Below are 26,071 nucleotides of genomic sequence, written 5' to 3'. Positions count from 1 at the left end.
AATAACTGATTTGACAGTCTCAATGCAGTTTCTTATCACAGAAATTCCGAAACTATCAGGAAATTGCAGATATTGGTCTGCAGTCCCATCTGGTGTGTGGAATTACGAAATTTTCTTCCCATCCGTATCCCGTCCTATACGTCTCTAATTTAAGAGAATGAAATAAGTTCGAAGGAATTTTTTATGAAGAAGCGGATAGAACAAGGAAACTGGTAATTTTGGTGAACCAAAAAAAGAGGGGTGTTGGGCCCGTTGAATCCCCCTTAAGTACGCCCATGGTTATACACATTATTTCTTTGTAATAATTATACATAAACTAAGTATAGATATGTACTGTGCAACTAATGTAATCTTTTCAGTGTATTTTCTCTTATCTGCACAAAAATATTTGATCATAATTTGCGCAACAGAAATGGAACAAAAACTGAAATTGCTTTATGGAAAAATTAAATAGGCTTTATAAATAAAGTGAAGAATGTGAAAATTCCTATTTTGCACTACATAGGTTACGGTAAATATCGATAAATATAAGTTTAAAAAATATTTTTGAGTGTCTGGTCAGCAACCAATTTTATAAGCAATATTTTTCGCATGGGCTGAGAACACACACGCAGCTGAACCCTTTCATTTATCTTGCACGTGAGCAGCACGGATATTTCATAGAAGAATGATCATTACAAAGCATAGCTTCCTTTCTCCTATCGCTCCTTCTTCCATTATTTAAACGAGCGTCCAGTTTACTGCAGGTAGCCCGCGGCGAGCGAACATGTGCAGCAGTTTTACAAATCTGTACCGATTTTGTCGTCTGCTTCGAGCGTCGCTCGGTTACGTCGCTCGAAGCAGACGACAAACGAGCTCTCTCTAAGCCGTGACGTATTACCATTGCGGCGGCGTGTTTTCAGCGGAACGCTAGCCTCGCAACTTTGGAAAACTCGTTTCTGCCTTAAACTGGACGCAGAGAAACGCGAGAACTTGCAGGGGTCATTTTTCCAGGGTGTAGTTTTTAAAATTGTTGTAGAAAAAATAGAGTGGAAATGTCCATTTCTTTTTACATCAAATTTCTAGAATATTTTCAACATACAGTTGGAATACGTGTGCATGGTGGAGGAGAAGGTGAGAATAGGGCCTCCCCCATGGCGCAGTGGTAGCGTCATTGCCTTGTAATCAAGGGGTCCCGGGTTCGATACCCGTTGGAGGCCAGTGGCGAAGGAACGTTTTTCATTTAGGGGGGTACAAAATTCAGCCTCCCATATATATATATATATATATATATATACTCATATATTATATACACACTACTGCACGTATTTAGAAATAGTACATTTCGGGGGGTCAAACAAAGTGTTGCAATAATAATACATAATAATAATTAGAATAATTATATTAAATTAAAATTAATTAAATATGTAAATTAATTAATGTTAATTATTATTACATGAACAGGTAAAAGATCGTGAAAGAATAGATATATACCAGCACGTACTCATGAATTGCTTTAACTCGGTGCAGGCTTCATCCTACATTCGTTCGGATGAGCCGGAGTTCCAGAGGTGGGCAAGTACTCCCGCAGGACCGGTTCTCTTAACTCGCTCGGCTTCCGACGGTTGACGTTTTATAGCTTTCATGTAGTTAAGATCGCCAAGATTTGCATAAAAACAACTGCCTTGGTAAGCATTTAATGTCAAATAGAAAAATAATTGAATATTTATTGAATAACAAAAAAGGGGTTAGATCCAATTAACGAAAAGTAAAGTTGCTGATCAATATTTTATGGATATCATCATAAGTACTGTGCATAAATATTTGGAACCCTTCCAAACCGTATGAGTGAAATTCATTGCCTTCCAATAAGTTGAGCGGAAATAGCCATCGATTATATATTTAATGCTACACAATTATATTTTGATTATTTACTTTTACTACATGATAAGTCTTTCGGGGGGTGGGTCCGGACCCCTTGGACCCCCTCCAAATACGTCCATGATACCTAGGTACATTGTGAAGCCATGGGAAACATTCTATTTTAGAACAGCACATGCGATTGTCCTGTTATTTAATGCAAAATTTGCATAAATATATTTTTCTTTTGTTTTTCTTAGATTTTTTTAAAACAAACCTGATAACAATTGTGAAACATATAAAGCTCTGGACCTCTTTCTGGGCTTATTTGGATTTAACGGAACGGAAAATCAGGAATTCGAAATGTGAAAATTGCGAAGAAAGATACATCTTTTCATTTTGATGCAGGTTGAGATTAAAGTAGCAGAGGAGGATCTTGAGCCACCCCAACCAAGAATAATCATCTTCCACCCACTGAATCAGTTTATCATACTTATAGAGTTCCAATTCAGATCAGTTCATTCTAATTTTAAAGTCCCATAGCTACGCATAAAAATATCTTTAAACAATTTATGGCAAATGTATACCACACATCCAATGCATTTTAGAAGCCATGTAGCCTATTTGGTATTTTCTCAGACATCTATAGGGCGTTGTATTAAAAAAGAAAAAACTGCGTTGAGATGGTTCCCGATGAAGTCTAACTTCGAAATATTTGTGAAACATTTGACAAAGCATTTATTTGTTATATATTAGGTCAGTCAAAAAGTAAATGCAATCATTTTTTAAAATTTTTCACAGCAACAATAGAAAACTTACAATGATATCATTTTCCAACATAGTCCCTCTGCACTTCAATACACTTGGTCCAACGTTACACAAGCTTTCCGATACCCTTAGAAAAAAAGATTTTCGGTTGAGCAGCAAGCCACGTATGCACCACTTCCATCACCTGTTGATCTCTGTCGAATCATCGGCCTCTTAAAGCATCTTTAATTGGACCGAGCAGATGGTAATCCGACGGGGCGAGATCGGGACTGTATGCAGGATGCTCTAACACCTCGAAGCCAAGATTCTGAAGAGTTTGAGCGGTGTTGGCGGCGGTATGGGGACGCGCGTTGCCATGCAACAAAGGAATGCCTTCCGACAATCGACCTCGTCGTTTGCTTCGAATTGCAGGCTTCAACTTGTTCGAAAGCATATCACTGTATCGTTCACTGTTTATTGTTGTCCCCTTTTCCACATAATGTTCCATAATTACCCCTTCTGAGTCCAAAAAAAGTGTGAGCATCACTTTACCTGCAGAGTGTTTACGCTTGACTTTTTTTTTTTTTACTGGAGATTCAGGGTGTTTCCCTTCCATGCTCTGGCGTTTGCTCTCAGGTTCGAAGTGATGGATCCATGTTTCATCTCCAGTGATGATTTGTTTAAAAAAGGCTTCACCTTCGTTAGCATGTCTGTCCAATAATTTCTGACAGTTTCTCACAGGATTTCGGTTGTTCTCGTCAGCCAGTTCTTTAGGAACCCATCTCGCACAGACTTTATGACAGTTTAGCCTGTTATGGATATTTTCATATGCAGAACCATGATTAACGTGCATATGGTTTGCCACTCCATCAACAGTCACTCGTCGGTTATTCAGAATCAGCTCACGGACTTTCTCAATGTTGTCATCAGTAGTGGATGTGACTGGACGACCTGCTTTTTACTCGTCCTTTACACTTGTTCGACCGCTTTTGAACATTTCAATCCAGTGGTAAACACTTTGGAGAGGTAAAACATTGTCACCGTATTGTGATGAAAGTCTTCTATTGATTTCAGCTCCTGGTACACCTTCAGACCACAAAAAACGGATTACAGAACGCTGTTTTTCTGTGGTGCACACGGACAGTGGCGCAGCCATGTTTACTTGGTAACACTGCAGATCGAACTGAAGTGATGACGCTGTAAGCTGCTACAGGCGAAGGCAACGATACTATCTATCGGCTTGCCAGCGCAGAAAGCTGTACAGCCAACCTACGGAAGAAAAGAAAAACATTGCATTTACTTTTTGACTAACCTAATATTTAGCTAATGACACTCTTCAAGCACTGAAAGTACTATCATTACATATACAAAATCTAAATTCTTCAGATCTCAGAGGAAGCAAGAAAAGCCATACGCTCAAAAGTGGTTTTTTTTTTTTTTTGTGTGTGGACAATATGAAGAGCCGGCCAAGGTTTATTTTCATATGGAATAGTATTAAATGCAGATACATGCGTGTGTTTTAAGGTGACATGTAAATTTCTTGTTTATGTGAAAAACTGAACTTAAATGTAAACAAAAGCATGCGCTTCACAGATTTTTGAATCTACAAAGAAAATCCAAAAAACATTCCCGCCTCGCCGGTCTCCGTGGCAGAAGGGTTAGCATAGTGCGCTATGACGCCAGAGGTCCCAGGTTCGAAACCCGGCCTGGGCATGGGGTGTTATTTGTGAGTGTCCATCAATTCCATCATATCATCACTCATCATCATCTTCGCGATTAGCTAAAAGTGGCAGAAATGCGAAGTAAAATAAACCAAATAAATATATCAAACATTCCTATCACTCCAAAGACCTAGCGAAACCAATCCAAAATCTACCAATAGAACCTGCAGTGAGTCTCATTTATCTCGTGCATTCATCTGACTAATGAAATTTTCTTACAGTTTGACTTCAGTGTTTAACTTAAAAAAATGGCGTTGTGTTTGTGTTGCATTCGATATCAAAATCAGATTTTAATAGATTCTCTAGGAGAGATAAAGTGAGGAATGAAAGAATAAGAAGAGAAGTGGAACAGGAGTCGCTAGAGAAAATAATTGAAAAGAGACAGCTAAAGTGGTGGGGACATGTATTCAGAATGAATGAAGAAAAAAAGGTAAAGCAAATTCTAGAAGTAAAGGTGCAAGGTAGGAGAGGTAAAGGAAGACCAAGGATAATGTTTGAAGACAGAATGGAAAAGATTGGAAGAGAAAGGAATAAGACAATAAATATGATGAAGAGAATGATGAGAAACAGACAGGAATGGAGGAGGTGGATCGAGGCAACCAACCCTACGCTATGATGGCAGAAGGGGACTAGAGTAAGTAAGTAAGTAATTTTAAGCAATTAATGTCCAATTATAAGTATACCTAATACATAGGTAAAATAAGCCCCTCCCCCCTTCTGATAAAATCGCAGATTCCACCCTGTTTAAATGTCTAGGAAAAATTTCATTTCACCTAGGAATAATATCGCAATCCGATGAGTCGAAAACTGTCACAGCTTCATCTCGTCTCCTGTGTGGTGAGGTCCGTCCTTCTCGTTCTTGTTTGTGCTTATTTTTGTTTCGGTTTCCACTTTGAAGTTGCTAGAACATATTCTAAATTCACTTCATGCTCAGGTAGGTTACTCTGGACTCTATTTTATAAAAAAATCTCTTAATATATAAGTTTAAGTATAATTTTCCGAACACCCTCTTACAAAGTTATGAAAAATATGGGTGAGGTACAGGAGTGCATTGTACCCCCCAAATTGGTCTGTCGTGTCTCGTCTCGTTCGTGTAAGTATTACGTTTCGGAAAATTTCATTTTCAATATTCAAAAGAAAATGGGGTCAGTCATACACTCTTCTGATGAAGATTTGTATTTTATCTTCGAATCGACGCGACCACTTCTTTAGAAAAGTGTACCCCCCATACGCAAAGGAGCATTCGTATGCAGCGTGATTTTCTGAGAGCAAATCTGATTCCATCGTTCCACACACATTTTAAACAATTTTCATCTCCTTAAAGATTTATCTAAGAACATAGGTCAATGAACTAACTAGTAGCAAGCACAATGTAGTAGAATCAGTTTACAATGGTTTGAATTTCGGTGGTAAGGAAGATAAATGCTTATAAGTTATAAAAAATATTCACTTTTTTATTGGGTGAATTTAAAATAGGTTCTTTTAACAGTAGCACCTTGCGTCTGCCGTCAAATTACAAAGGGGGGTACAACTCGATTTACGGATTTAGGGGGTACAGTACCCCCCTTCAAAAATTTGGGGAGGTACAATGTACCCCTGTACCACCCCCCCCCCCGTTCCTGCGCCACTGTTGGAGGCACAAGTGGTTCGGATCCCACTTTAAACTGTAGGTCCAGTCCCGATTAGCCTTACTGTGCATAAAGTGGACTTAAAACACCAACTCAACAAGAAGGTGTGAATATTTGTTTTCCCTTCCTCTTGTAATTGTGTTTTTAGTGAAGTGTCCTGTAGTGTATAAAGATAGGTTAGTGAGTGAAGATGAATCGTATTAGTGTGTTATTACTTAAACACACACTGTTTTCCACGTTACCAAACGAGGATAAACATCTTGGCCAGTGGGGCAACCTCAAGGAGGGGACGGGGGCATTGCGGAGTTTTTTTTTTTCGATTTCTTGATCACGTTGGCACTACCCATCATACGTGCCGCCGGCCGCCACTGCCCCACACCACCTTTCCTTTCCCCCACTTTAAGCATTGCTGCCCCTCCTGAGCAAAATCCTGCGGACGGCCTTGCTAGTAATAATTTTAATTGGCAGTGTAAGTGTCAATGAGTAGAAATTACAGGTATGTAAAATGGAATATTCGCTGGACTTAAAAATACGGGGGGCGTGGCCCTCCTATGCCCCTTCCAGACGCTTGTGCACACAATCAATAATTATGCACTCAGTCTTTTCATTGAAAGATTAAATATTGTCTTATTTTATTGACTGGGAAACATTGTCTGGCTTTCACCGCTTTTAAAATCTCAAGTAAATTACTTGCTCTGAAGATAAAGATGCATATGGTTCGCGCTCGGGGCAGCTGGCAAACAAAGACATGTGGTCTCTACTACGTTATCACACCAAGCACAAAGCAGAATGAATGAAAATCTACAGTTATTGTGACGGAAAGTGAATCGAGTCTTAAAGAGGATATTGATTTTCTCTAGTGTCAATATACATATATTGCATGTTTTACAAGCAATTAAAGCTCATTAAACATACATTTAGTATCCCTGCAGTACTACACATCAAGAGTCCGCCATTTTTCCATTATACTTGGACTTGGAGTGACGTCATCGTAGAGGTCAGTGCTATCAAGTCACTTGTGTTGAAGGAGGGGAGAAGCTGCAAAAATTATGTTGACATAAATCAAGAATGAGTGTGGTATCATTTGCAACTAGAAGATCTCGTGACTTTTAATATAGTGACATGTAAATCTGTTGGATTTGCATTTGTGTCTTATCATTTGTGCAATTGAAGGCCTATGACAATTCAAGGTAAGAAAAGCATGTACCGTATTTACCAGTGGGGAACTTATCGCTCTATTTGTAAACAAGTTCATTCTGAGAGGATTGACAATGAAATGAGTTCACCATAGATCATGTTGTACGGTTCACTGTAAAGTTGACTGTTAAGTTAATAGAAGAGTATCATAAATTCGTAAATAAATTGATAAATGAATGAATCAATCCAAGTGTATTGTCGTGTGTTAAAGTTCAGCGCAAAAGTAACCTTGAAAATTTCTTCACCAATAGGGAGAAAATGTCACAGCTTTTATGCGTTCTAGTACCCCAGAATAAATGAAAACTAGAAAAATTCTTATTGGAATGTGTGTTATCTGTGTATTTCGATAAGTCTGTGTGTATGAAGATTTATGGTGGAGCGAATTGACAATATAGAGAAAGTCTCCAATTTTGTTAATTTTCGGTATACTAACTAATTTTGGCCTCCTAATCACGAATCTGTTGTAAAAAACCGGGGGGTCACGTCTGGAAATTTGAAAAAAGCTGATTGATTTTTTTTTTGGTAGGTGTATATCCGTAGTTTTACGAATGAAAATGTAATCTCCTGTCATTGTTGCCAACCACACCATGTTTTACAAGAAAATGATTTATGATGTTCAATTCTAGTAAGAACCCTGTTTTTTCGATGAATTTAGGGGTGAAATGAGTGCTAATGGAACCTAACCTAACCTCGTGTGAATGGTTCATGGGGCTACCAGTGGATGTTTTTTGGGGCTAACATCAATGGTTTGTGGGAAATTGTGTATTGCGGAACATAGTTCAAGGTGCCATTATGCTTTTTACACGAAAACGCACAATGACCGTTCCTTGTATTTGCTTCCTCTACGAGAACTGGATGTTCCATACATTTCATGACATAACCCCCTGTCAGTGTTTCCAACTACGCCGTTGTTTTGCAAGAAGTGAAGGTTAATTTTTTTTAAAAGCTGTATCACATTGTTTTACGAACAAAATTTTAGCTATGCTTCCCTAACCCAACCTTGCTGGAAATGTTTCATGGGGCTATCCGTAAATGGTTTTTGGGCTATCTGTAAATGGTTTATGGGGCTTTTTGGTTATGAAGGTTGGAAACACTGCATACCCACATGATCCACGAAGCGACTCGAGCTGTGCCCGCCATATTGTGTGTCACGGAAGCGAAAAAAGGAAGAAAAATAATTGCTGTTAATGTGAAAAATTGAAATTATTTTAGTTAAAAAAGCAAAATGCCACCTTAAAGAATCTTTCGCAATGCAGAATAGGTAAGTACGAATGTTAAAAATGACGAAATGAACAATGGCACTGGTACCGTTTATTTTCTTATACCCAAGCCTTTAGTTTATCATGGGTAAGGGGTGATCAGGCCCTTTACTGGACGCTATATATAAATGTTCATTCATTTACTTATGTTTTTATCAAAACACGCAACAAATATGAGTTACCAGTAAAACATTAATTAGAATACCTAAGCCTTCATGCAAAAGACATCAAATGGACATTTCCACTGTGACATGAAAAACGTTTTAAATCTATTCATTTTACTGATAATGACACCAAACTGAAATGTGCAAAATATCTTGGCGATATTTGTTTTGCTTTTAGATATACACGCCTTCAAATCCTCCTGAAATTCACCTCCTACGTCACAGATTTGAAAACGTTCTCTGCACAGACTAGACAGGCCTGACATCATCCTTTAGAAATGTGTGCAGGCAGGACTTCTGCTCGTCCCGTAAACTAGCATGGGCCGTGCAAGCGACAGTCATAACAAGTATCTTGTTATAACTTCCAGTGCAAAAATAATGTGTGCTCCATTTCTTGGATATGAATTATACCCTAACAGTATAGCAGTATTTACGTACTATAATTCAGCCACTCGGTAGAGGGTTTTCATAAGGCTGACGAAGCAATGCTGGTAAGGTAACAGTCAATGGCTGAACACGTGAACAGCCTTGTTCATTGCCAATACATAGGTTCTGACTGGCAAGAAATTATTGTTACAAAAATGTCTTTTCTGGAATTTCAATTATTTTTGTCATATTTTCTTCACAATTTTTAAAATAACAATACGTTTAGACGGTGTGAAATCACTGCAGATTGGTGGGGGTGGGGAAGCAGCAGACAGTTACACACACGCACGTATATATAATGTTATTAAACATGTGTCAATTATTAAATAATGAAATTAAATTATATACATATTATATTGATAGTCCTTCATTCATAGGGTTACCAGACGTGCGGTTTATTTCTGAACATGTCCTACATTTTAACCTTTTGTCTGGCGTCCGGGAGGAATTTTAAAAATATCATAAATGTCCTACATTTTGAGCATCAGATAATGTTAATTAGGAAAATATGTGTTTCAGTTGAACAAAGAGAATCATGTTTGTTAAAAAACAAGTCTATAGACTGCGCTCCCAAACTCAATAGTGAAATTATTTTGAATCGGAGATTGCCCAAAAATAAAATAAAATTTTGTCCTGCTAGAACAAAACCGGAAGCAATTTATGAACATTTTTTTGGGTCTACGTTCTGATGATGTCGCTATTCAGTGCCTGATCAAAATTTATTTGCTTTGGGTTTATACTGATGGAGCAAGGTGTTTCTCATTCTTATTCAGTAGAAATATTTTTTTCATAAAGTCTGTAAAAAGTTAATTGCTGTTGTAGTGTAATTTCAAAGAGTTTGTTCAGTCTCTCATAAATACGTGACCTCAAATTTTGAGAATATTTGGCTTATCTCAGAAGTACCATTTAAAACATGTAGCAAGAAGTGTATTGTTTAGTATCAATTACAAGTTTAGAAATTTTGCATTTAAGGATTCATTATAAAATCATATTATTTTAAAACTGAAAAGTGTCCATTTTAAATTACTTTCTAACGTGTTATAGAAATGTGTATTATTTATTGCGAATGTTTTGTGTCCTACATTTTGGGACATTATATCCTACTTTTCTCTTGTAGCGATCTGGTAACCCTATTCATTCAAAATGTAATTGCAAATTGTTTAATGTAGCTACTACCGATTTTATGAACAATGATTTGCCTAAGGAAGGAGGGACAACAATTAATAGACATTAAGAGAAGATAATAGTTTCCTGTATAAAATCCACATATAAATGCTAATACGTGTTTTATTAATATATTAATATATTTATATACGTATAAAGCCGATGAGAAATGGAGAAGAAATAACAAGTCGGTCTTATTTTTGTGTTCTGGGGATAGCTGTGTTCAGTGTCCTTAGAGATGAGGCTCTTTGTTGTCAGTTGTCCACTCCACCAAACAACTTCCACTTCAATGAAAGGACATAGACAAAGGAACAGTCATGCCCAGCTCGAGTGTCAAACCTGGAACAGTTAAATCATGAATTTTGTGTATAATAATTACAATGCCAGTTCATTCGTGGTAATTCTGAATCGGCAGTTTGGTTTGCATATACACGTATAAGCAGGATAATATCCAGTTTTAGAAGGATTGACGAGGAGTCAAACAAACAACATCAATTTCATCACTCATCCCCATCTTTGCAAATTAGCCAAGAGGCACAAAACGCGAAGTAAAATAAACTAAATCAATCAATGTGAGTAGCAGGGATATTTAATAGAAGAATTACCATTATAAAGCATAGATTTCCCTTCCATTATCGTTCCTTCTTCTATTATTTTTAACTGTACACGGATTTGCGAAACTGCTCTACATGTTGCCTCTCCGTGGGGTACCCCCAGTAAACTGGACGCTCGAAGCAGACGGCAAACGAGCTCTCTCTGAGTAGTGACGTATTAACATGGCAGGGTGTGTTTTTCAGCGCAACGCTAGCCTCGCAACTTTGGAAGACTGGTTTTCCCCTTAAACTGAATGCAGAGAAACACGAAAAATTGCAGGGTCATTTTCCCAGGGTGTAGTTTTTGAAATTGCTTTAAAAAATTGAGTGGAAATGTCCATTATCTGATCTATTTCCTTTTCTTGGCAGGCTAAGCAAACAATGGATGTCAGCAGAGAAGTAGGAGTTATAATGGAATTCACAAAAGTGGAGATTCCAGTGAAGAACCAAAGTGATGATCCTGATCAAGACTGCCAACCAAAAGATTTAAGTCTAAAGTCAAAGAAACTGAAGCCTATTCCACCACCTCTCAATCTCAAGACTAAGGCTGTTGAGTCGAGCAGTGCATTGAAGGAATTTGCTATCTTAGCCACCAGTCCCAAGAGTCCTTTGATGCAAAAGAATTTACCATTTCGCAAGAGGTAAGAGTTTGTGTGCTTATTTTATTGCTGCATTTCAAAAGAGGTGGTTGGTTTCATATATATTAGGGATTGGCCGATATGAAATTTTGGCCGATACCGATAAAGTACTGATATAAAATTTACCGATATTCTACCGATCCGATATAAAATTAGAAATGGTGTTCATTGACCTCCTTAATCCTAGAAAGCTAATGTATCGTAAAACCTACGTTCCAAGATGACCATATTTCACCGTACACCCCTTAGCCGGTGCCAATGGACTTTTCCGCATCAGCTCACCACGTTGCCTTTTGTGTCGGTTTATGGCACACTCAGGTGTCAACTGGCCACAGGTATAGTTGTTTTCAGAACGTGCTCGTACGTTTTACAACACGTTAGCTTCTCCGCCTGCATTTTTGCTGGAAACCTTTCTTGCAAATTTATAATTTTTTTTCCTTATTGTGTGTAGTTTGTGAAGTTTTTAGTGAGGGTTATGTTTTGATTGAATTAAAGTTCAAATTATTTATTAGCACCGAAAATGAATCCACAAAACCAGCCACGCACAATCTGCAGAATTTGTCCATCGGCAAAGAGGAGGATGATGTCATTGTACTGCTGCCACTGCAACAAGTCGATCTGTGGGGAGCATCGGGCAAAATGCTGTGTGCACTGCACTGATGAACTTTAAAACAGTTTTTTGTAACCAAAATGTTTGTCAAGGTGTAGTCTAACAAGTAATGTTCATTAAAATTCAATTTTCTTAAAAACTATGGGTTGTCATAGTTTTTTTTTAACCCCCTCGTAAATTTTACGATACGTTAGCTTTAACGAAACTTTTCATACATGTTAGCTTTCTAGGGTTAAAAAATGTGTGTTTCAAGGTGACTACAGTGCAAAAGATAGAGATAGAGTACCGATTAAGAAGTCCCATCGCTAATATATATATATATATATATCCTGGCAAGGAAAAGAACCATTTAATTCCTTACATTTACGGGGTGTCCCTGATTTTAATTCCTGTATTTAAAGTTTTTGCAGCTTTGCCCCCTGAAAAAAATTAAAATACAGGAAAATGTAAAATCGAGGAAAATTTTATAACATTTTTGCTACGTTGAAACAATAAAGATTGAATGTATACGGGAAAATGTAAAATCACCGTGTACATAAAATTATCCAAGCATATTTACTGATAAGCCAATACATAGAAACGTGTGTTATTGGGAGATCAACTAGGCTAAGTCAGCATTTGTTTGTCTACATCACCATTTATCTCAAAATGTTCAAAATACATGCAGATATAACCTGGCCGATCTTATGACAGCACATGCTTGTAAAGCTTGAATTCAAACCAATAGAACATGCCGGTATTAGCCAGTAGTGCAAGACTACCAAGTAGCCTGATCCTTTTTCAGTTTTTACTTGACACCAATTTTGGCATGCGTCTTGTTGATCTTGAATGAAAGTTTTGCAATTAGTATTCAAATTCGGAAAGCAAAGGCCGAAGTTTAATTTAAAATTGTGCGGTAACAACAATATTGATAATTTTCTTTCTTTTCACAGGGCATATAGTTTTTCAGGCATACATGACGTGTCAAAGCAGATTCCTCAAAAGTCAGCAAACACAGAAGTGGATGTTCAAGGCTCGTTATCTTCGGTAGATGAAGGGGCATCCTGTCTTTCCTCCCCTTCTGTCAGTCAAATTTCAGGGACACCCACGACAAAATCACCCTCACCACCCGTGAGGATCCTATCCACGTCGACCGGATCGGATTCCCCACGGGTGATCAATTTACCCAGACCTTTAGATTGCCAAAGCCCTTCTTTTCTGACCATGACTCCAACGTGGAGCCCCACGTTTACATCGGTGATCTCCTACGGTCAGTTGAGCCCAACTCAGTTTACCACGTCGGCGTTGCTAAGTCCGGCACCGTCTCAGCCTTCGTCATCTTTGGAAAGCAGTCGCGAGGAGCTGAATGTTGATTACAGAACATCCTCGTCCCCAAGTTGCACCATGCAATCTCATCTTGCAGCTGATTGGTCTCTACCGTGGCCTTCCCCCGCTTGGCATTGCTTTCTGCCAGGTGAGTTAAGCTTAGGACAGATGTAATGCACTAAGGCAGTGGTTCCCAAAGTGTGCACCACAACACCCTGGGGCACCATGTCTGGCTTCCATGGGTGCCGTGAAATGTTCCGATATTTTCACTGAAATGACACTTATTTGAGATATGTGCTTATTTAGTATTTTTTACACAACATATTTCTGAATTTGAAATGTGTGTTTATTTTTTTTAACCTAAGACAAGCAACCTAACCACACTAACTTGAGCCTTGAAAGTGGAAGATAGGCCTACATTCTGACTTGGGTGCCGAGGAAAAATCTTGGAACACTAAGGGCACTGTGAAACTAAAAAGTTTGGGAACCCCTGCACTAAGATGCGGATTTATAGGATATAAAGGTATCAAAATAACAGTGACATGAAGCTGTTATTAATTCCTTACTCAGTTGGGTACTTATTGGCTTGAAGTTGTTGATTCTGTTGTATATCTCTTTCATTTTCCTTTACTTTCATGTTTAGGATAGGCAAATTGAGGTTTGACTCCTGTTCAGATAAAGTGGAACATACTTCAACTGTCCAACCTTATAAAATGTGCCACTTTATGTGAACAGGAGTGTACATGGTGGACATATAGATGGTTAGGTTTAGTGGTTAGCAATTTATTTCTTGTTCCCTCCTACTGTTATTAGTATTTCTACAATATGTGACTTTGCAGACAAACTTGTTTGGTTTGAAAATTAAAAAATGTAAATTTTAAATTTGTATTAAAGGATAATTCAAATAATTTGGTATACATGAAAAGTGTGATTAGTATGTATTGTTGCAGACACGTTCGTGCAGTGCTTTGTGCATTTCAGTGTTATTGTGTTTGCAAAACGTCGAAGTCCCCCACTGAGAAATTTGAGTTTGGTTTTAAGTCAATTTTTGTGCATAAAGGCTAATTGAGACTTAACGTACATTTTTAGGGTGTTCAGGAAAAAGCACTGAAGTCAAAAAATGACATTTTGCACCAGGCAGTTTTTTGTGTTTATTATTTTAACAGGAAACAGTACAGGCATGATATACGTGTTGGATCATTATTGTTAAGAATCTTTACACATGTCCGATATAAAATTATACTTGTAATATTTTCTTAAATTGGTTCAGGTGTGAATTAATGCAAGTAACAGAAAATCACAGTTTGTGACTTAACACCCTAGATATATGTTACAATATGATGTGCATACAGGTTACGAGACAATATGCTTGCAGGTTACTAGACAATACGCATTCAGGTGATCTAAACAACTGTGTGTATGTGTACCAGATATTGAACCCAAAACCCCTTGACTACAAGGTGACGATGTTACCACTACACTATCAGGAGATCTCCACTGATAATGTGCTGTAATATTCGTAGGAAGATTACAAATTGACAGATTTCAAACTATTTAATGTTGATTCTGTAAAATTGTCAGCAATTTTATCACTGAAAGAACACACCAGTGTACAATTTTCTTCTTGTATGTTGTACAATGTTTTATTTGAGTTTTAGAATATTACATGTCATATATTATATCTCTCATCTGGATATTCAGATTACCTGAATGTCCATCACGTATATATATATTTCCGGTAATGTAAATATGAAATCCTCATTATCAAAACTCTTCCAGGTACCCGTATCAGGATTGATACTCAAGACGACAGCTCATGGCATTTAGCGGAAGAAGTGCTTCACTCCAGTCAAGGCTCAAGAGCTGCTCAGTGCCAGGGTCCGCTGCAGATGGAGCAGCTGGAACTTGTCCACAACATCGGTGCCGATGGCTCGGGTCTGAGGATTCGCATCAAGTTCAGCGACATTCATCGTCGCACAAGTCCTCCGTGGGAGACGGAGATCATAGCTGAATGTGTGGCACATCATCCGTTCTTCGTGAAAGATAAAGGTAGAGTCTCTAGTGATACTTCTTTCTTTATTGTTTATGTTAGAATACTCTGTTGGGAAGGTAAAATAAACTAATGAAGGACTAAAATTAAATTGTGTGACTCAGTTGTCAGCATTTGCAGATGATGTAGACTTACTAGGGAATGATATAAATACAATTAAGGATAATGCTAAAATATTTTTAAAAGCAGCCTAAAGACGTAGGTTTGGAAGTTAGCAAGGAGAAAACTAAATATATGCTTACAGGCCGAAACCAAGTGTTGGGTAATAATCAAAATTAATTACTGATAGCAAGTAATTTGAACCAGTTTCCAAATTCAAGTACTTAGGAGTAATACTAACAAATGAAAATGATATTAAAGAGAAAATAAAAAGCAGGCTGAATTCAGGAAATGTGTGTTACTTTTCTCTTCATAAACTTTTATCTTCTTGTATAATATCTAAGAAACTAAGAGTTAAAATATACAAAACAGTAATTTTGCCTGTAGTATTATATGTAGGGGAGCCGATACTACTTTGAACCGATGCCGATACTCTCACCGATACCTGTATATTATAGGTATATAACCGATACTGATTCTTGTATAATTCCAATTAAAAATAACAAAGGCTAGTTATTACATGTGTGTGTGTTTAGTATTGTTACATTTTGTAGATATGTATTTTTGACAAGGGGCGATGAATAAATTAACCCACCAAAGGATGCTCTCTTGCAACAATGCATCACAACTTTACAGATTTTTTATAGATCAGGGACAATCGATCAGATGTTTCAAATATGAGAAAAATATTATGAGAAGCTAAGAGCGAGGCGATCGTGTTCCACCCCCCCCCCCCCCCAATGTTGAAAAATGAGATTATGCCTCTTCAACCTCCTCTAAACTAAGGACATGTCTAAAAAACTAACAGTAAAACTGTAATGTAAACTCTACCTCATCTCTCTTTTGTTCTTTAACAAAGAGAATAATAAATAATAAACAAAATGTAAGGAGAGAATGATAACTTGCCAGTCTCTTGATCTTGCTTGTATATCAGGTGATTGATTTCAGTACAGTGATATTCCGACTTGACTTTTGCTTTCAACATATATACTTTCAGCAAATGATTTCTAAAAAGGTATTAAATGCTTAGTACTATCCTTTGGAGTGGAAAGAAATCCAAACCCACCACTGTACTTTCCAGAAAGTAAGTGCCATCAACTGTCGTTCAAATAAAATTATTCCCTTGCCGTGTTCTCTGTGCCGAAACATGCCTGTTGAAACCCAGTTATGCAGGTCGGGACAACAAAAGTCTAAAGTTGAAAAGGAAAAAGAGGATTAGCTCAGGTATTTGAATTTCCAGGAATATGCTATGTACTATGTCTGAGACACATGCACCACTCACATGGGCGATGACTGTTTTGACTGTGGGAGGTCTCTAAACAGAGAAATGTCCACAATACACCAGGTTCCTCGTGGCTACCAGGACCTCTTTGGGATTATTGTGACACGAGACCCCATCTGTAGGAACAAAGCCTGGTAGACTTCGAAGGAACTCCTATGGGGATAATTTCTCGTCACCCTTGGTTTGCAAGATACTTGACCGCAAGTTTTATCTGCGTATGGATCTTTGTCACGTACTTGCTGTTCACGGAACTTGAGTTCATGTTCAATTAACAAATGCACAAATGCGTATTTTTCATTTTTCTTCAAAGCCAAACGAAAGTTGGAAAAGGTGAACGAAGCTTTGAAAAGAAACAAATGTTGGTTTTGGCCACGCTTCTAGCGACTCAAAAACAATAGTATCGGCGAAAAAATTTCAATCGATATCGGCTCAGCCCTAATTATATGGATGCGAATCTTGGTCCCTTACATTGAAAGAGGAACATAAATTATGAGTGTTTGAAAGTAAGATCCGTAGGAAAATATTTGGGTCTAAAAGGGATGAGGAGACTGGAGAAGGTTACATAATTTAGAAGTACATAATTTGTATTCATGTCCAGATATTATTAGAATGATTACATCAAGAAGACTTAGGTGAGCAGGCCATGTGGCACGAATGGGAGAGGAAAGAAGAGTCTAAGATGTCATGCTTTGGGCTCCGGGTATGGGATGCACGCAGGTTCGAGTCTCCTGGGGGAAGCGTAACAACTTTTCTCCTGAGATTTCGGTCTGTGTATGGGTCCGGTGGCCACCCACCACCGTGAGGAAATTGGGGAGCTACGAACGAGTAGTGTAACTCGGTCACAGAAACCTACAACAACGGCTGAGGGTTTGTCATGCTGACCACAAGTCACCCCATAACTGGTTGGCTGAGGTGAGAGTGAGGCTGGCAGTCAGTCAGTAGGTAGGCCGTGCCGTTCACGGCCTGTTGCATCATGGGTTATTATTATTATTAAGTACTGCAGTAAGACTGATGAAACTATTTAGGAAGGTAGGTCAGAGACTCCACCTGAAAAGAAATCATGGAAATCAACCAGTGGGTGAAAGAGTAATGAAAATGCACCCAAGAAGCTGGAAAAGTAGGGAAAATAAAGCATCTTTTGTACTAGCCAGGATTTGGGAATAAAAATGAAGTGCTCACTTTTCTTTTTCTTGATGAAACATATTCTGTATAAAGTGGGATTCAGACCCAGGGACCTTTTGTGATAGCGTGCTGTGCTATTTATTCTCTTCACAGCAAGTGCTTTAACAATTAAAACTTTCTTTTAAGTATGTTAAAATGCCATGGAATGGTATTAATTTATTTTAAAATAGTGTGGAGGATTTGTTCGACCAAAATGAGGGAGAACACTGTTCTATGTTTTTGTAGAATTTCCCTCCCACAAGACAAAAATCTCTATTTCCCCCGGAAGAATTCCCATGTTTTGCTATCAATTATTATTATTATACATTATATTTGTTAACATGGATTGAATATATATAATAAATTCATAGTTCAATTTGCTTGTGTCCAGAAGAACAATTTTTTTAAATGAGACCGCGACAAACGTATTGTATGCAACATAAACCCAATATTGGTCACCTTAGTAAAGTGTCAAGTGCTGTAGAATTTCTTATCTTATCGATTTTTTTTTTGCATGTGCATATTTCTATTCATGTCTAGATATTATTAGAAAAATTAAATCAAGAAGATTTAGGTGGACAGGCTATGTGGCATGAATGAGAGAGAAATGAAGAGTTTACAGAATTCTTGTTGGGAATCCTGATGGTAAGAGACCTGCAGGAAGGCCAAGACGAAGATGGAGAGATGACGTTGAGATGGGCTTGAAGGAAATCTGAAGGGATGGAAAAGATTGAGCTGATATTGCCCAGGATATGGACAGATGGAAGGCTTGTGTTGCTGCAGCCATAAACCTTCGTGTTTATTAGGGATGGGACCGATTAATCGGTACTCTATCGGTATCGGCCGATATAGGCATATCGGTTTATCGGTAAAATTACCGATTATTTTACCGATCCGATATATCGATAAATATCTGATAGTTTAGTGCAAAATTCTGCCATTTTTGTTGTAATTTTTATGGATAATCTCCATGCCCTACTTTTTAAAAAAGTAAATGTCTAAATACGCAATTTCTCTTGAACTGCAGTCGCTTTGAAACGCACATTTTTTAAGGAGGTCAATGAACCTTTGAGGTTCTTCCAGGACCATTTCTAATTTTATATCGGATCGGTAGAATATCGGTTATCGGTATCGGTAAATTTTATATCGGTACTTTATCGGTATCATCCAAAATTTCATATCGTCCCATCCCTAGTGTTTATGAATGCTAGAGTTAGTTAGTTTGCATTTCAGTTACAAATTCCATGAATTTATGCAAACTGTGTATATTTCTTTGTAGGGTGGTGTGCAGTGTATCCAGATGAAGTGCTGAAGCACTATGGTGTTACATGTCGACCACTGGAACGAGGGGATATTTGCTTAATGCCATCTCAACTACCAATGATGTCACCTGATTTTATTGAAAGGTTTAGAAGGTGAGGATTTATATCTATTGGAAACCAACATAACTTCGGAATATCATGCACTATGATGTTTACATCAACTTTTTATTGCTAGAAATGTTTTGCCAACAAGGTTTAACTTATATTAATACTTATATGCTCAAACTGTTTTTTGATGTATTAGTCTCAACGTTTGGGCATTTTCAGTACAAAATTTGAAATCAAGTACAGTCAAAGCTGCTTATACTGAACCCCTGTGGATTCAGATAATTGGTTTTCTATATCTGAAATTCACTAAAACTGAAATTTTGTATTTGAATTTTGCATTACAATAATTCTTTCCAGATGGGACTGAGTTTTCCGCAGGATTTTTTTTTTTTTGCTGTTATGAAAAAATAATAGAACATAAGTGTGTTGTTATTTAATATTTTTTTTCTAAAATCTACAACACTTTCTCTTTCCACATACATATAATGTGCTACATTTTATGTAAACCCCAGGTTCGATTCCTGGTGGAGGCACATAGTGGTTCGGATTCCACTTTAAACTATAGGTCCAGTCATGATTAGCCTTACTGTGCATAAGGTGGACTTAGAGCACCAAATCAATCAATTTTATATACATTTTCTCACATTTATGAATTTTTTTCTGTAACAATTTTTTGAAAGCATAAAATTTATAACATTGTATAACAGTTACTGAAGACATATTTTCAATAGGTAATGTACAATTAATTAAGGCCGTACTAAAGCTGATTTTGCGGTAATTTTTCGATAACAGATGGCAGCACCATTGTCATGGCAACCTAGTGCCATGTTGCAAGATCTACGAGCATAATCAAGATAAGTATATACAGGTTGGTCGCTCAGGGTATTTACTGATGCAAGATGACGTCAGGTTGATTAGTGAAATTTAGAAAATTTTCGTAGGTGTGCAGCAATATTAATATTTTTTATGTGATCAGTTAGATACTTTTATCAGAAAAAGAACGAGTGTATTAGTAATGGATAGCAGTAATTTTTTTTAATATTTTTTTATTTCGTTTATTTTACTTCGCTTTTTGTGCCACTTTTGGCAAATTTGCGAAGATGGGGATGAGTGATGATATTGATGAATAGACACTCACAAATATCCATGCCCAGGCCAAGATTCGAACCCAGGACCCCTGGCGTTCTAGCGTAATGTGCTAACCACTCCGCCACGGGGCAGGCGATAGCAGTAAAAGTCCAAAATATTAACAAAAAAATAAAAACAAACTTTTGGTTAATTCATACACCAAACAAAGCAAGGAAGAATAATACAATTACATTTGAAGCAACTGCTGCATTGGAAATAATTGAATATACTTATAGACCATTTTGTACAACACTAATTGACGACAGTTCTCGCTTTTATCAGAAGACTTTACCATATATTCTTCATAAATTTGGGAGGAAGTTCAGTCTTCAACATGTTAATATTTCTGATAGTTTCTCTATAGCCATTCTCCAGTCCTTTGCCTTATAAGTGACTAAAGATTGAGTTCCGTGGCCTAACTCTTTCCGGAGTTTTGTTTTATTCTTAAAATATTTTACAGGAATATAACAAATTTTGAAAAACAAGTATGAAAACAAAAGTCCTGGGTTCACTATAGAAGTCAGTAAAACGTGTTTGTTCTAGGAATTTCTTTGCTTGCGTGTGATGGTGATCGTTAGTATTAGGTACCTCAAAATTTTCTTGGGTAGACATTTTTATATATATAGAATTTACATTTAAGAGCTAATGAATGAACAAAATATTTCAGATTCCGCTTTCCTCCTGAGGATGGCCCATTGACTACTTACGGAGTGCAGCCAGCGTTGTGTCGCCCGAAGACAGATGGATTGTTGTCTCCCCCAACGTCTCCCACAAAGAAGGTGAGGGATCCAGACAAGCCCAAACGACCAATGAATGCCTTCATGCTCTTTGCGAAGAAGTATCGCTTGGAGCTGATTCAGCTGCACCCGGGAAAAGACAACAGGTAACGTAGAGTCTCCAACATAATGCCTATGCATGTTTGAGAACAATATATATGCTGCATTCATATGTTGTCTCACCAGAAGGTTCCAGAAAATGTGAAATCGGACTGTATGCATTTCATAACATTTTAGTACCACACGTGTAATTCCATTGTTCAATTTGATATCTCAATTTATTTTATCATTAGATAAAATGATTGTACATGTTTGAGGTAGAGATAGCCAATTCTTAGGGGCATGCATATTTTGTTTTTGACGAAAAAACGAAATTTGAAAAAACACATTGTAGTGTTAATTTTTCATGTTTTTGAAAGGTGTGAGGTGCATTTTGTGACCATATTTTGTGACGAAATAATGCGAAATGAACTGCAAAAAGCGAAATTAACTCTTAAACACAAAATTCAGGGTTTATTCACAGACGCGACACCTTCAGAGGTCTGAATTATCCTGAGAGTTATGCAATTCCCGGAAAATTGATTAATTCTGCTGTTAATATTGGAGAAGCAAAAATGGACTCCTTTATACAGAAATAAACTTAATACTCTGATAACTACATAAATGTGCTATTAGAAGTGAAATATTAATTCTGTGGAATAAGTGTAGTTTTTAAATCAAATTTAGGATTATTTTCACAATTTTAAAACCAATATGTCTTTTTATATACCACTTTTCATCCATTTTTCACCGCTATAACACCAATATTTTATTTTATTTACCGCTTTTGAACCCAAAATTGACTCAGTTTTTGTACCGAAATTTTGCCTTTTTATTTACCAAAAATATGTGCCTCTACCAATTCTGGATAAAGTTTTATCCAGATATTGAATGATTTTCGGTCCTGATATCAAATATCCAGATATTCTGATATCTGATTTATCTAGATAATTAATCTGGATATCTGAACAGCTTATCTGATTTATGGGCTCTTCGTATATAATTTAATTTTTTATTTGTTATGTTCTAATTTCTACCAAACAGATTCTCCGCATATTCTTTAAATGTTTACTTTTTGTTGCTTAAATCTGATCTGGGCATTATTAAGTTCAGTATATATGTGCAAAGTTCTCTGTTGTACACACATGAAAGAAAAATCACAAAAGAGATAGTTGAAAATTTTAACATTCTGAATTTGATGTACCAATGACCTGTAGCCTGGGATGTCATGGAGTAATGCCGAAGGAACATATGATTCTTCATCACTTGGCCTGACAACCATCCTGTTGCCACTTCCTTTCTCAGCAAGACAGAGGGGCAAGCAGATCAACTTTGTTTGGTGTGCCTGAGTGAGCAAGCATGAAATTTTTCTTTAAAATGCGAAAAAGAAAGTTCATGTGGAATTATCATGTTTCTTCTTCTTCTTCCATGAATCATTTGTGCAAGGATAATCTGGAACCTTTGCTTAACCTTAATTTCAGAAACCATTCTTATCAGAATAACTTACTGAACTTGAGAAAGTAAATAGCTATCTAAGTATTTTGATGTTATCTGAATTTTGTGGCCAACCATAGTGTAGGGAAACTTGCTACATGTTCAAAGTTATCTACGTCCTCACATGCTACTTCTGTGGTGGCTTTTACTTTGCGGAAACATCCATCATTTTCAAACTCGGAATTAACAACCACTGCTCTCCACCCAAAATCACAATTTTTCTCTCGCTATCCGCACCAATACTCGTAATACCACCTTCGTTCGGAGCTTCTACGTGGCAGAGTTGCTTGGAACTTTCGTAGCACCCACATCACTAGCACCACCAAGTGGATGCCAACAGATTATTGCAAAGAAAACATCAACACAATACAACTTGCATCCAAGACAGCGAGCCTTTGAAATTACAGTAAAACTTCATTAAACAGGCAAGAGGCACAAAAAAAAAAAATAAAAAAAAAATAGCAGAATGCAAGGTTTTAAATGAGGCTAGAAGTCAACAAGAGAACTTACCAAAGAAAAGGCAGTCAACCACTGATGAAATTCTGTTTCCCGCAGACTTTGTTCTGTACTGTATGGTGTATTTAGGCCTATGCCCTTCAAATATACCATAATAAACATGTTTTGTTGCTATAAACAAAGTTTTAATCTCCAAAGAGTTGTAAATTGCATCATTGGCTTCTAACATCATAAAATATAGAACATGTCTAATGCCATAACACTCCCCTTTTTATTGTCAGAGTGCCTGAATGTACTCAGTAGCCACAGATAGTAGACAAAGTGTTTATATTGTAGCCTTTAGATTCATTATTTTCATGATATTTGAGGCCTCCCCGTTGGCATAGTGGTTCAGATGACACTCTAAATTATATGTGCAGTTCTGATTAACCTATCTGTGCATAAAATGGACTTGGAACAAACTTGGCCATTGATATTGAATAAAAAAGAGTACCATGCATTACATAAATTGATACATTTCATTTGATACAGTTTTTCCCAAGTACTTGAATTTTTAAACAGATTAAAATGGATTATTACCAGGCTGATTATGTAAATCACTCTAAATAAATAATTTATAAAATAATGTACATAAAGATTGTGTAGATATCAGAAACCCTTTTGGTGAAAGTACGTTACTCTTGTAATCATTTAATGGTGATTATTAGGTTCTAAGATAGGAAAATAAAGGAAATAAAATATATGTACTGATGGTGTGGCAAAAATTGCAAACATTTTGTGTAGATAAATATACAAAATACTAATCATGTTTAACCATAAATAGTGTTAATATCATTATACTGTAAATAAACATGTCACCTGATATTTTTCAAACTATCATTAAAAAAAATCTCCCAATTTTCAGTTACAAAGACTACAAAAATATTTAAGTTAATATTTTAATTTACAATTATAGACTACATCCAGAATGTTTTATTTTCACTGGAAGAAAAGTTACTAAAATTATTATTAGTTTCATTAACAAACTCAACAAATATTTCCATAGTAGTTACAGTATCAGAAACAGAAAATAGTATATATACACAGCTGAACGCTCAGGAGAAGATCCCTGGCAGAAGTGAAGTACGTAGCAGCAGGCGACTCCACTATTAGGGCCGGGGGAGTGCACCCTGAGTGAAAAACACATGTGGGCTTGCTGTAACCGGTGCAGCGACGCAAGTCGTTTAGGGTTACCAGAAGTTCTCTTTTACCGGGACAACTCCTGTTTTTCGGGTACTAAAAATGCTCGGGGTGGGTTTTTAGACAAATTTGGAAATATCCTATTTTTTGGGTATAGACAGCTGCTTAACTTCAAGATTTTAACAAAATGTTATTTGTAAACAATTGTTAATATTGTTTCCGTTTTCAATTTCAAAGTAAAGAAATACAACACACTCAGTTGCAAGCGCAAAGAAAATTGTTGGACCTTTGCGTCTCTTCTGTTGCCACCGCCGCGCCGCGTGAGGTTTTGATCCCAAAGCATTTGTGACATCTACCGCGACTCTTGGTGAGCAGCAAGTTTCTGACAATAGGTAAGAATATGCAATTCGCCGCGGCTTACTTTGATTTGAGTTTCATGACAGAATTAAAAAAATAAACAGTATTTTTTAACTGCCGTACTCTTAGTTGTTACATGGCAGTGGAGAAGTGAAGTTCTGTCGATCAGCGATCTGAACCATGCCAAAATGCAAATGTGCTTTTAGTGACGTCTTACAAAAACGGTTTCCTGACTTTAGGCCTGGAAGAAAAAAACTCCGAGGCAGAATGTCAATTTACGTTATTCTTTTAAAGTAAAAGAGACCAAGCTTCACAACCGTATAATATTAGGAGCATAGTGAATAAATATTAGAATATTCAGACATTTGCCTACAATGAGGCCTATTATTAGTTATACGGAAACGGTGTAAAATTACTTTGTGATCTATAAACCCATCAAAACACCAGTAAGCACAAAACGTGTGTCTTCGTCTAAAGTTAACAACATTTTGCAATCTAAGAATGCCTTCTTTTTTAAAGTTTGTCATCTGCTAACCCTAAAGTCGTTGCCGTATATTCTTTTTAAAATTCTTTGAAATGCAGTCTAAATAATGCACAGGATGAGCAATACAAAAGTATTCTGGCCACTGAAAGAAAAGCAGCAAACTGTTGCTGTGGACACACGCTCTGCGTGATTGACGCAAATCAACTCCCACTCACTTCGAAAAGCCGTAGCTCAAGGCTTTCTGCTACCCCTAAAATCTGCAAATGGACCGGTCCTTCCTTTCACACCCGCTCCCCGTCACCCCTCGTTTGGGGATCTTCTCATGAGCTGTGAGCTGCACGTATATTTTTTTATTTGCTTTAATCAAACTGTTCAAATATTTTACAGGGCCGTTTACTGGAAAAAGCCTTTCTATAAATACATATATCTATGAAAGCAATTTTAAGCATGTTTTTATTTAAAAAATAAAAAAAATCGATTTAAATTAAAAAATCAATAAAAATCATAAATTTTATCCACCCTGGTTGTTACCAATGATTAAGTTTTTAAATTATAGGGCTGAACCAATACAACTTTGAACTGGCATTCTTACTGATGCGTATACTCTTACCAATTCGTACCAACACTTGACTCTGATGCTTGCAGGAATATACCACTACTACAGGGTGTTTCACTTAATCTAGGCCCCTGATTTTCGCCTATAAAAATGAATCTATTGGCCATAATGTAATGAAATTTGCTACAGACATACCTTGATGTACGAGAAACACGGTGACATCATTGGAGATGGCGCCACAGTCTGTCCAGTCCATGGGTGGGCATGCATGTGCTTCTGGGCGATTCTGCCTTTAAATGCCAAAAACGGAGTCCATAGAGGCGTGCCAGCAACAATTTATTACACAGTT

General features: G+C 37.0%; 1 protein-coding gene across 1 annotated transcript in view; it reads left to right on the top strand.

Annotated features, from left to right (window-relative positions):
* Positions 1–6,910: 6,910 nt before the first annotated feature.
* LOC145989674 (HMG box-containing protein 1-like) overlaps positions 6,911–26,071 on the top strand; it is a 34,493-nt gene continuing 15,332 nt past the window's right edge. Inside the window, exons 1-6 of the mRNA XM_083124883.1 lie at positions 6,911–7,125; positions 11,108–11,379; positions 12,919–13,439; positions 15,071–15,340; positions 19,163–19,298; positions 21,049–21,264. Coding sequence (XP_082981009.1) covers positions 11,120–11,379; positions 12,919–13,439; positions 15,071–15,340; positions 19,163–19,298; positions 21,049–21,264 — 1,403 coding nt within the window. The 5' untranslated portion in view covers positions 6,911–7,125; positions 11,108–11,119. The remainder of the gene's footprint in view (positions 7,126–11,107; positions 11,380–12,918; positions 13,440–15,070; positions 15,341–19,162; positions 19,299–21,048; positions 21,265–26,071) is intronic.

The sequence above is a fragment of the Lepisma saccharinum genome, chromosome 7, assembly GCF_977018435.1.
Source record: "Lepisma saccharinum chromosome 7, izLepSacc3.1, whole genome shotgun sequence".
Classification (NCBI taxonomy): Eukaryota; Metazoa; Arthropoda; class Insecta; order Zygentoma; family Lepismatidae; genus Lepisma; species Lepisma saccharinum.
This window is presented reverse-complemented; position numbering and strand designations above follow the sequence as displayed.